General features: G+C 39.7%; 1 protein-coding gene across 3 annotated transcripts; it reads right to left on the bottom strand.

Annotated features, from left to right (window-relative positions):
• Positions 1–4,017: 4,017 nt before the first annotated feature.
• On the bottom strand, positions 4,018–11,011 carry sirt5 (sirtuin 5). 3 transcript variants are annotated; one of them, XM_085387137.1, is made up of 9 exons: positions 10,868–11,011; positions 9,372–9,475; positions 9,151–9,284; positions 8,800–9,025; positions 8,627–8,714; positions 5,899–5,952; positions 5,669–5,792; positions 5,244–5,359; positions 4,018–5,162 (listed from the first exon to the last, which is right to left on the bottom strand). In XM_085387137.1, exons 2-9 carry the CDS (start codon positions 9,460–9,462, stop codon positions 5,090–5,092), a joined length of 906 nt encoding a protein of 301 aa, XP_085243263.1. In that variant the 5' UTR covers positions 9,463–9,475; positions 10,868–11,011; the 3' UTR covers positions 4,018–5,089. The 3 variants fall into 3 exon arrangements, with proteins under 3 accessions (XP_085243263.1, XP_085243264.1, XP_085243265.1); XM_085387138.1 differs by lacking the exon at positions 10,868–11,011 and adding an exon at positions 10,616–10,850; XM_085387139.1 differs by lacking the exon at positions 10,868–11,011 and adding an exon at positions 10,014–10,165.
• Positions 11,012–11,997: the final 986 nt, after the last annotated feature.

Here is an 11,997-nt window from a genome sequence, read left to right as displayed (position 1 = left end):
GAGATGAGATTTCTTGGAGCTAATATGAAAATCAGATTAGCCAAATATTAATAACGCCTGCTGACAGAGCAGGGATTGGATCATGCACAGTTTGTGTTTATGCTGAGATAATAGCAGTCTAGGATGTTGGATTCTTTGTGGGCAGGAAAGGGAAATGTCAGGCACATAAACAGCAGGAGGTTCCAGACTTTTCTGGCACCTGAAATCCTGAGATTGTTGAACGAGAAAAGGTTTATATTTTTATAGCCTGTCCTAAAATAATAACAGTAGTGCCAATACAGATTGTTCAGTTTCAGAAGTGTTACTGTTTATAGGACTTCATACTCATGTTAATACAGCCTTGACTACTCTTCCTAATAGGAATCCAATGTAAATGATAGCTAGCAAAACCAGTCAAATCTGAGAGAAATTTCCACTTGATGCTCCCAGAATCACCTGGGTTTGGGAAAAATAACTTTAATATTCATAATTAAGTCATGTAAATTTTTACCTCCCTACTATGAACTGTCTGAGTTACAGTTCTTCTAATATATGGGGTGAGTTGATATTTGGCACTTTTTCAAACTGCCTTACTTTTTCCAGCAATTTTGAACTAACTAAATGTTCAAGCGAGACAGTCACAGAAATTTTTCAGGGCTGAAAAACACATTTGAGTTCTGTAAAAAAAAGAAAAAAGAAAAAAAGAAAGAAAAACTGCGACCAAAACAGTTTTACACCTACGCCAGGTGTCACAGTCTAAAGCCAAAATCAAAATTTCTTAGACATTTAGGTTTTAATAGCAAAATCCATGCATTTGTTGTCTAAAATGTGAACACATAAAAAGCATTAGTACATTAGATTTGATCTACTTTCCAAAAAACTCACTGGAGAAAACCTGAAAACAAGCTTTTTGTAAAAACTTTAAAGGTTGATATCACCACGTGGGATAAGTGACTTTTAACTTATAGCACATGAAAGGTCTCCTGTTTACCTACAGTATGAGTCCAGGCTCATTGTCTAGCCATGATTCCCCCTGAGTTAAAGTAATTCTTGAATTGTCATTTTTAATACTGGGATTTTGAGTCCTCAGTGCTTGCTTGAAAAAGTTCCATATTCTATGTTGATAGTCCTTATTTTATATTTTGTCTTTCTGTACTCTTATTCTGCTTCTATCAGATTGTGAACAACAGACATGCTCTGTAATCTTGGTATAAACCACATTTCTATTCTCAACATCTAGAACTGTCACGAGTTCAGTTCAGTTCTATGGCCTTTTGCAGATTTTTTATTTGTTTGCACAGATTATGTGCCAATTAAATTAAATGGGAGTAGCATAGAAATGAGTGTACTGAATATAACCCAATTCCAAAGAATTGTCAGATGTGTAAAATATATAGACTGTAGTTAACGTTTGATGAAGCCACCATCAAGTTATCCATTTGTTTTGCACTGTTTTCAAGCGTCTGTAATTTTGGCTCTTGAAACCAGATATCACGAATGCAATGTCGCCTCTTCTTTTCATAGCTCTGAAAGTGAAAATAAAAACAACTGCTATACTTTTGGAAGCAAAATTTTCTCCATGCTTGCTTGATCACAGTTTAGTTGTTCAAAAGCTTTGCAATTCTTTTGTTTTATTTTATATTTCACTATGCAGGAAATGTTTTCACTGACAGCAATGACTTGTTTGCAAGGAGACTAGTTTAGCACCCAACTCTTACTACAAACTTGTGCAGTTGTAGAATGTGGATGTACACTGTCTTACGCAACACTTCCCTGAAAAGGCTGCATACAGTGTTCAGTATTAAGGGGGCCTTCACAGAATGCAAATTACCCATGCAATGTTTATTAATAGCATATGACGGTGTTGCAAGATATCAAATTAAATTTAAGTACTTAGATCGCTGTCATATTTTCAAGAGCTGAACTTGGACATTGAAATAGCTGTATGAAATTATTTCACTGGCACCATGTTCCAAGTATGGGAACTTTGATTTTTGGGGAATTATTTGTTGTACATACCTGGTCAGTCTTGAAGTGGCAGAAGATTATGGTGGTGTTTAATTCATTAGCAGTTTTAGCAGCAAATTGTAGGTGCCAATCTGAATTCTGAAACTGGTTTTGCATACTCTTCCATCAAGACACTCGGGGATTTTAAAATTCTGTGCATGTTCAACTTACAACAGGGAAAACAAGTATGGCCGGATATTGTATATGGTTGCTCATGCAGATGTTCATGAATTTATTGTCAAAATCCACCATTGTAATGGTAATTAAGAACCACAACTGATAATCTCTGGTTATTACTGGTTATGTGTCGATTGCACAAAAGCTACCTCTGAAATCTGAAAAGACATGCTTGCATTTTAGTTAGTAAGTTAGTAAGCAACAGGAGACGTGAAAACGTGAGAAACTAACTTGAAGCTTCAGCAGTCTGAGTTAGAAAAAAACTAGTGAGAGACCAGTGTATTTAGTGCAAAATGTTTTTTTGTTATTTCTACTCCTGAGGCGTTCAGTGCATGGAAGCACTTATGGTACTATAACAGTATAAGTATTTTGACCAATAGTACTCCAGGATTTCTGAGAATGTTGTTGTTGAGAATATGCTGAGCTTTACTGTTGATAAGCACTGCTGCTTTTGCTACTGTTAGCGGGCATTAGGGAAACGTTCTTTGAATGGGATCTAACATTGTTGGAGTCACGCATTTAGTGAATAAAATCTCATATGGTGTGACAAAGAAACTAAACCGTTTATCAGAGAGAAAGTGGGATTTTTAAGACACATAAGCCGGAGCTTAGCTTATAACCAGTTGTTGTTTATCTGGCTATTGTCAGAGAGAGATGGTATGGTCGCATGTCTAATATAATGACGGTAAGTACCTGCAAAAACATCAGCAATAAATCATCTTGTTTATGCACATTTTTGTGTGAAAGCTTTGACTTCAGTTCAGGAGCTGAGGCTTGAGGTGAGGAGAAAGACATTTTATCCACATGTCAATCACACTGTCCCTTCCCTCCACATTTTTGCATTTTATTTACACGAGAAACAAATGCTTGTGTGAAGAAGGCTTTTCTATTCTGCTCAACCAGAGTAGAAAAGCACCATATAGTTCCATTTATCATTACCTTGTCTAAGAGAGCTCACACTGTGTTTAACCTTCAAAGGTTGTTAAAAATGAACAAGCGTATACACTTTATTTTTGTGCACATTTCAATAATTTGCTGCACCCATTTTTCATTTTCCTAGCAAAATATAAAGACATGGCAGATAGCACAGGACTTTTACACAGAACTGTACATTTTCATACAAACTGGATGTTGATGTTCATTTCCAGTTTGACTGTTTGTGTGTGTGTGGTCTACATTTTTCATGATCCACATTAGAGTGGGGCGTATTCTATGGAGTCAGTGTAGCATTTTTGGGAACTTGTGACAAATTTATAATTCAGTTATTGCTGCTGTTATTTTTGACTTATTTTGCCTGTAACATATATATATATATGACAGCAATATCAGGAAGAAGGAACACGAGAAGCTGGAGAAATACCAAGGGCTCAGAGAAGAGCTCGAGAGGATGTGGAGGGTGAAGGTAACGGTGGTCCCCGTGGTAATTGGAGCACTAGGTGCGGTGACTCCCAAGCTAGGCGAGTGGCTCCAGCAGATCCCGGGAACAACATCGGAGATCTCTGTCCAGAAGAGCGCAGTCCTGGGAACAGCTAAGATACTGCGCAGGACCCTCAAGCTCCCAGGCCTCTGGCAGAGGACCCGAGCTTGAAGGATAAACCGCCCGCAGGGGCGTGCTGGGTGTTTTTTTGTTTTATATATATATATATATATATATATATATTCCAAATCGCTGTAATGAGTACATATTATATTATTTTTGTTGATATTTTTGATAATAGAACATAAATATGTACATCAATAAGTTCTTGATGTTTATAATTTCACTTCTTTCAAATGCTTGCTGATGATATTCAGATCTTGCAAAGATCAGGTGTGACACAGTAATAACACACAGAAATTCAAACTGGACTCCACTAGTGTACACTGTGTATTTATGCTTCAGTGATGATAATGGAGAGAGGTTGTGCTAGCTGTGGCCAAGCAGCCAAGTGTCAGGCACAATCTCATCTTTGAGATGTTTTCAGAAAGCAGAACATCACCCATTACACTGCGGTGGTATAAACTCTCTGATCTTTCCCGACTCATACTGCTGCATTACTTGAAACTCGTGCAGTATGTTAGATCCACACAGGAAGCTTTGGTGAGACACTTCAATATTTGAATCATTCAAATTTCCACAAGCTGTTCTGATAGTGTGAAAATATTAACATACATGCGACAAATCATTCATGAGCACTCGCATGTGCATTGTGTGTCCCCACGACTGCTTGAGGTAACACACAGTCCCCTTTGTCCCGGCTTTAACAGGAGCACACTCGTAGCCGCTGGAAGGTATTATGCACACCATTCCTCACAGTCTCTAAATTCACACAGCATCAACATACGCAAGCCCCACATATCCCAGGCAAAGCTCAAAAATCCTTTAGGAGTCGTTTTTTTTCCACGTTGGAGACCAACCACCAGGCTTTAGCTGAGGTAGCTAAACACTGCCCCCTATTGTCAGGCAATCAAAAGCCTTTCGTTGCCCAATGAGTGATGACGTTGGTTATGGTATTTAATCATTTATCATTGCTTTCCACTGTCTTCATTTTCTTTTTCAGCAACTCATTTTTACCCAAAAAACCCCCAACAACAAACAAACTCACAAATCATTGCTGACATCAAATAGGGGTGATTTGGCATTACTACAATATCTGCTGCAACCTGATGACAATTAAATCAGTTACTCTCATCACAGCCTAATGATTAGAAACCAGAAGCCACTCAATCAGCAAACTCTTACAGCTGTGTGCACATATTGATAATATAGTCAAATTCTTAAACGTGTTATCTGTGTGACAGATAATTTGTTGGCCTCGTCTTCACATCCTTCACGCCTGTTGCTCGTCACACAGAAACCAATTTTCTTGGCACTACCAGTAAACCTTTCTGGTTTAAGACAACCCGGTCTCTGTGAAGCCAACATTCCAGGAGTCGTGTTTTTTTTTCATTCTTGTTCAGTCTCATGGCGCGCCAGTGCGGGGGGTAAGGTGGTCCCACAGGGGCCGTGGAAGTGGAACCTGGTGAGAAAAAAAAGAATTATCTACAGAGTGCAATGAAATTAAAGAGTGTGTCATTGTGCAAAAGTAAATGACACGTGCTTGAAGCGCATGGTGGCAGGAGTGTTTTCCATGTTGAACTCGGCCACTGGGACGCCTCTGACTGCCACCTGAGGAGCAAACATGGCTGCAGGATACACGACAGACGAAGTACCGACCTGCAAAGCGAGATACCCACGAAACAGAGAGAAAGGTTCTGCTGATTACTACAAACTGGAGTGCTGTCAATTAAGCAGGCTGCAATTACATGCTGTAATAAATGTAACTTTTAAAATTTGAATATCCTGCCAACATCGCCAAAAACAAAGCAGCTTTTTGTGTTGTTGAGGTAGGTTGTGAAGCTCTGCTGTACCTGGAAAGATGCAGTGTGAAATCTCTGGTCCTATAGCACCTCTATAAATTCTCTACCTGTCCTGTGACCCCCCCCCCCCACACACACACACACACACACAAACAAACACACGTACCACGAGGCAGAGGTCACAGCTGTCCAACACTTTCTCTGCACGGGTGAGGATGTCAGCATCCAGAGTCTCTCCAAACCAAACCACAGCTGGTCTAAGGAGACCGTGACAGCCTGTCTGCTCACACCTGAAATACACACCCACACACAGACACACACACGCACTTTGTCAAAACAAATAAATTTATTTGAAAAGAATTGTGTGTTAAAAGAGAGAGTGTAAGTGTGTTTTACCTGGGCAAATTCTGGACTGGGATCTCGGCATCTCGTGTGTCCGGGTCCGGAGCTCTGAGGAGACAGTTAGGTTGCCTTTGAGATGTTAGTTGCCACTACCAAGTGAACCACTTCTAAATGCACCTAATATTTCTCAGACATGGTCAGACACAGGGCTACAGGTGTAACTGTTACCCATTCACTTGAAAAAACTAATTCCAGCAAGTTGAAAAAAAAAAAAACTCTCAACAGACTTTGGAGAAAATTGGAAAATTGGGGCTATAACCTTAATTCAAAGAAAAAAAAATTTTAGGCACAGATAAAGAAATGAAGAGTCTATGCTCAGTTTTCACTTCACATTCTTACTGAATATTGCTAAAGTAGCTTTGTGTGACTCATAATTTGTCTTTGGCGACCTGTCTTTATCCTGTCTTCCTCCCATCACCCCAACTAGTCAGGGCAGATTCCTGCTCCTCACTCAGTCTGGTTCTGCCAGAAGTTTCTTCCAGTTAAAAGGGAGTTATTTCCTTCCCACTGTTGCCAAGTGAGACAATGGTTATTGTACGTTTGGTGACTGTTGTTGTTATTTAAATGGTAAATGGACTGATTCTTATATACTGATTCTACTCTTCTAGATATCCCACAATTATCCATTTACACCCATTCACATAGGCACTTTCTCCTATGCTTTTAGTGCTTACTAGATAACGTTCACACACATTCACACTCTGATGGATGCATCGGAGAGCAATTTGGGGTTAGTATCTTGCCCAAGGATATTTGACATCATTGAACGACCAACCTTTCAATCAGTAGATGGTCTACTCTACCTCCTGAGCTACAGCCACACCCCCATTTGGCATTATATAAATAAAATTGAACTGAACCTGAGCCTCAGGTACACTGACTTTCAGGTATAGCACTGCCCTCACAGATGTACTGCAGTAAAGACTCAAAGACCTACAGTGATTGCACCACTGAGACTGTGGCCATGGAGTGTCCGAATAGAAAATCCACTTTAAATTTGTTTGGTGTTGTGTTTAGTTGTGCCCAGTGCCAACGTGGGACAGTTTCCAATTTCGTTGTACTATTGTACAAGGTATGACTGTGCAATGGTGATAAAGAGTTATCTTATCTTAAATTCAAAGCAAAGTTATATTTTGATGATAAGAAAAAGTGACCTGCTCCATGATTAAAATCCATGATCTGATTAGAAGCAGGAGTTCTGTGATCTGTTACACCCCTACTTCTAATCAGATCATTGATTTTAATCATGGAACAGGTCACTTTTCCTTTCTGGAGGAGTTGCCTCTGAGTTGGCTGCTTACAACAACTAAGAATCAGGATCTTGGAGAGCTGCATGCGAACCTTTTTGAGGCGAGCATAAACTGCTCTTCCCCCTTGTCCGAATAGAGACGTATAAGCAGAGAGACAGACAATCGCAGGACCATAAAGTACGCTTTTACTGATATGTAATTGAAATCCTGGTAAAACTCAACAACCTCACACACTTGTGCCTTCTTCCATGTGAATCTGTTTGACCATTCTTTGTCTATTTTTTAGGATGCATGTGACCCAAGTGATTGCAGGGCTGTGTCGTTGATGTCGTTGGATGAGTGGTTCTAATATGTTGGCTTAAAGCTGGTTGCTTGTTATGAGCGTTTCTGTGAGCACGAAAGCATTCCACAGCCTCTTAATCTTAGTGGGATTTGTTGTTTATTTGATTTAGATTCAAGTTTTCAGATATTAGCTTTTTGGGATTTTTATTTTTTTGCTGTAAAAATACAACTTTTATCCTTGTCAAACTGTGCTCGCATTTCCTTTAGAATCGACTACGGAAAAGTGGACAAATTATGTGTTTTTGCAGCAGGCTGCTAGCAACAAATTGCCCAAAGATACAAATTAAACTTGTTTATGTGTAGACACGACACAGGTTCATCCATTGAGTTAGCCATTTTTTTATGCTCGAATGATTAAAAGGTCAGTGTTAAGTGGCTGAACAAACAAAACATTCCTCTGAAATTGGTCAAGTACATGAACTGGACTGACAATGACAGAAAGACCTCCAGAAAGCCCAGAGAAGTATTTCTCAAGAGCAGTTTATAAAGTTACAAGAAAGTCTGGCTCCTTGGAAACAAAATGTGAAGAAATAAGGATGGCTCAAGAATTTCTGACAATATTTTTTAAAACAATTTTCATACTTTTGACTAGAAAAACATCTAAACTCAAAATGATATTTTCAGTTCTTTAGTTGTTGTTTTTTTTCATTGACCATTTGCAGTGCTGTGATAAAGCACACCAGTATGTCTCCACACCTTGAGCAGTAGCAATAGGAAAGAAAATTAAATTAATCTGAATCGCTAACAGCACAGTCAGTACAGATACGTTTCAACATGACATGATCGGTTCTGCTATTCATTCTGAATTTCAGCGCGTGACTTCATCCACTCTGCAGCTGAGACTGAATTCACCACAGGAATATTTGTCAGCTATCAACATCGTCCATTTTAAATGTCAGGTAAGTGGCACGGCGGCTTCTAAAGTGACATTTGATTTGTGTCACATATTTTCCTTTTTCACCGTGTCATCAGGCGTTATTTAGCTCACTGACATTTGACTGACTGAAACAGCCCGCTTTCTCTGGCATTTGGGGCGCAAATGACTGCGATCGATATCTCTTATAAGACATTTTCACACTGTTGGGAAAACACAGTCCAATATACCAAACCGCACCGGATGACGCTCTTACCCTTTGCCCTCGAGGGCAGCGCAAATGGGGCTCTTGTAGTTGGCTGCTTCATGGCCACAGGTCATGCAACGTGTTTTAAACAGACTTCCTGTATTTCAACAAAAAAACAAAATATGAACCAACAATTATCATACAGAAACGTTTGTTTGCCCGCATCAGACATCTTTGCTCACCGTGGATCTCCAGGATGTTTTTGGATCCAGCTCGGTGGTGGAGCTCGTCGATGTTCTGCGTGATGACGGTGACCTTGCGCCCTTGTTTGCTCAGACGCTCCTCACACTCAGCGATGGCCAGGTGAGCGGGATTGGGATCTTTTGTGAGCATGACCTCACGCCGGTAGTGGTAGAACTCCCAAACACGTGAGGGATTTCTGGCAAAGGCCTCAGGCGAGGCCAGTTCCTAACAGTTTTGAATTGTGCAATTAGATTTTTATCATGACCTATGATTCTCTCTGAAATATTTTTAAAAACTCAAAACAAAGCATGAGAGCTGGTTGTACTGGACCAACAGCTGTAGGTGTATACCTGTGCTTCCCATTTTCTCCAGTAGCCTCCCGCTCCTCTGAAAGTAGGAACTCCGCTCTCCGCACTCACCCCTGCTCCAGTGATGATGGCGATATTCTTGGCTTTGGAGAAAATCTCCCTGAATGCTGCCAGATCTGCACATAAACACAGCGAGGCAGTGAAATGCTACGACAGTTGTTGCTAACAGATTTGTGGCAGAGACTGTAAATAATCAATTTTACCTGAGCTTGGTCTAGCCATGGCTTGTCTGCCCCCAGGTTTTCTCAAGTGAGCAAATAAAACAGCTCTGCAGGTAAACTGGCGCACAATCATTAGGTTATTGCAACTGGGGAAGAAAGACAAGACCCTGTCACTATTTATAGCTGACTCTATGGCTTTATATCTGATACTCCTTCAACTAGTAAGCCAAAGTTTAACAAATTGAGTTTGTTAAAACAAACATATGAAAGTTTTGTCTCGCGCAGCAGACGTTATTTTCTGCTCCAGTCTAATGGATTTATTGATCAATCCTGAAATGCCTTTGAAACAAAGGTACTGTTAAAGTGACGCTTTATCTGGGTCAGTCCATAGAAACTATTGACTGTCTTGATTAAAATTGTACTATTTATCATCAAAGACAAACACAGAAATTTGTATTTCATAGCATACATGTGTCAAGTCTTACAAAGCTCATACCCATACTCTTAGCTATGAACACATTTGTTCTGTTCACTGTAATCACTCGATCTACCACACAACCACAGTAACCGTATAATTAAAAAACATTTTCCCTGTGTTATTTGACCATCACGCTAAACAGAGTAGATTACAGAAGGAATATTTAACAAAAAAGAAAAATGCTGTAAGGCAAAGTGTAAACTCACCACCATCTGTGTACTTTTTCCTCATACCACACTATTTACTCTTAGTGATGTCACTTCAAGAAACATGCGCAGTATTTTTGGTGCAGACGTGCTGTTACCATGGAAGTAATTATGGCCAAATATAAATGATGTTACGTTAACAGGAACATTTTCCTTTATGGACACTATCACTGCATTTTAAGGTAGAATTATCTGTGCTACTAAAAAAAAAGTGTGACATTGACATAGAATATGAGCGCTAAGAAATGATATCCGAAAATCCACATATTTAGAAGAAACCATGTATTTAATGTTATTTTACCTATAATAATAAACTAAGAAATTTACTTGTTTTTAGTCACTGGAAACTGTATAAAATACACATGCATTATGAATATGTTTATACTGCCCATGCAAACTAAAAAGTTTGTCGTCTGTGGTGTTATACTGTCTCGTTTTTATTGGTTGAGCATTAGTTGTATCTGAACCATTTTTCACTGCTGTCACTTTTGTTAGCTGAAAGGTCATTGTAGCTTTGCTTAAGTCAAAGGTCATATTTATCACAACACAAACATGCACCTCCTGCTGCCTTAACACTGCTCATTATTCACAATACTACTTACTTAGGTTGCGAAACAAATGATACGGTATTGTTTATCCTAACTAACCGATCAAGGTGTGTACTCGAGCACAGACTGATAGCTGACCATGTATGCTAGGTGGCTAAGCTAACGACATAGAAGCTAGCGCTGGTAACCAAGGAAACAACAGCTAGCATAACATTAGCTTGTGAGGCCAGCATAGCACGTCTTTGTCTGTGTTCATCGATGAACTGGGTTTGTCTGTCAGACACACGGTTTCGCAACACTAACTACCTGGCAGACCGGAGCTTGGACAATTAGCTGGGGCTTTAAGGAAGTGGGAAGGCGTCTTTTCCTCTACTTCGGCTCAGCAACTGCACTGGATTGGCTTTGCTGTGAGGACATGAACCTGTCAGGGAACTCAGCGAGGTTAACAGCAACCCATTTAATCCACTTGTCCAGCAGAGGGAGCATTTGTACTACACTTGTTTTTGCATTGAACGGGTGTTCACACACTGGACAAAGGTATTCAGCTACACTGCCTAATCATTTAATAAAGTTATATGTTTATTTCTAGAGTAGTCTCCGGCCCCTTATTTGCAGTTTGATAATCAAATTAAGGCCGTGGTAAAATCTAGCTTCTTTCACCTCAGGCAGCTGGCAAAAATAAAGCCAATTCTTTCACGGCAGCACTTTGAGACAGTGATCCACGCCTTTGTTAGCACTCGGCTGGATTACTGTAATGCACTTTATATAGGGGTCAGTGCATTATATATTAGTCATCTACAGAGGGTGCAAAATGCCGCAGCTCGTCTTTTAACTGGCACTCGAAAGTTTGAGCACATTTCCCCTGTTTTAGCTTCACTTCACTGGCTGCCCATTTCTTTTAGGATTCATTTTAAAATTCTTTTATTTACTTTTAAAGCTCTCCATGGCCTAGCTCCATCTTATCTCTCTGAGCTGCTACAGCCTTATACACCCACCCGCTCTCTCAGGTCAGCTGATCAGCTGCTCCTGAAGATACCCAGGACTGGGCGTAAACTTAGAGGAGATCGTGCTTTTGCTGTAGCAGCTCCCAAACGGTGGAACGAGCTTCCTTTAGAGATTAGACAGGCCACTTCTTAATCTGTTTTTAAGTCACTCTTGAAAACCCACCTCTTTACCTTGGCCTTTGACACCACGTGAGATGTTGTTGTTTTTTTTTTATTTTAGTTGTTTTTAGGTGATTCGATGCTGTTTTATCTTGTTTTTGCTTTAACATAGGGCTGTTTTAATTTTATGTCTTATGTGTTTTATTTATTTAATTTGCTGTTTTTTGTTATTCTATTGTTTTAACTTATTTTCTGTACAGCACTTTGTTCCTGTGCTGGGTATTTTAAAGTGCTTTATAAATAAAATTGGATTGGATTGGATTGCAGTGAGGG

This window comes from Rhamphochromis longiceps, linkage group LG17, assembly GCF_057381845.1.
Source record: "Rhamphochromis longiceps isolate RC_006_pf linkage group LG17, R_longiceps_female_GT1.1, whole genome shotgun sequence".
In the NCBI taxonomy this organism is placed as follows: Eukaryota; Metazoa; Chordata; class Actinopteri; order Cichliformes; family Cichlidae; genus Rhamphochromis; species Rhamphochromis longiceps.
This window is presented reverse-complemented; position numbering and strand designations above follow the sequence as displayed.

Bases quoted from the DNA above. Each gene is read 5' to 3' on its own strand.
- sirt5 (XM_085387137.1), bottom strand. From the start codon at position 9,462: ATGATTGTGCGCCAGTTTACCTGCAGAGCTGTTTTATTTGCTCACTTG. The intron at 9,285-9,371 runs GTAAAATTGATT...GTTTATGTGCAG, and splicing joins CATGGCTAGACCAAGCTCAG to ATCTGGCAGCATTCAGGGAG. The intron at 5,360-5,668 runs GTACGTGTGTTT...CTCGCTTTGCAG, and splicing joins GCTGTGACCTCTGCCTCGTG to GTCGGTACTTCGTCTGTCGT.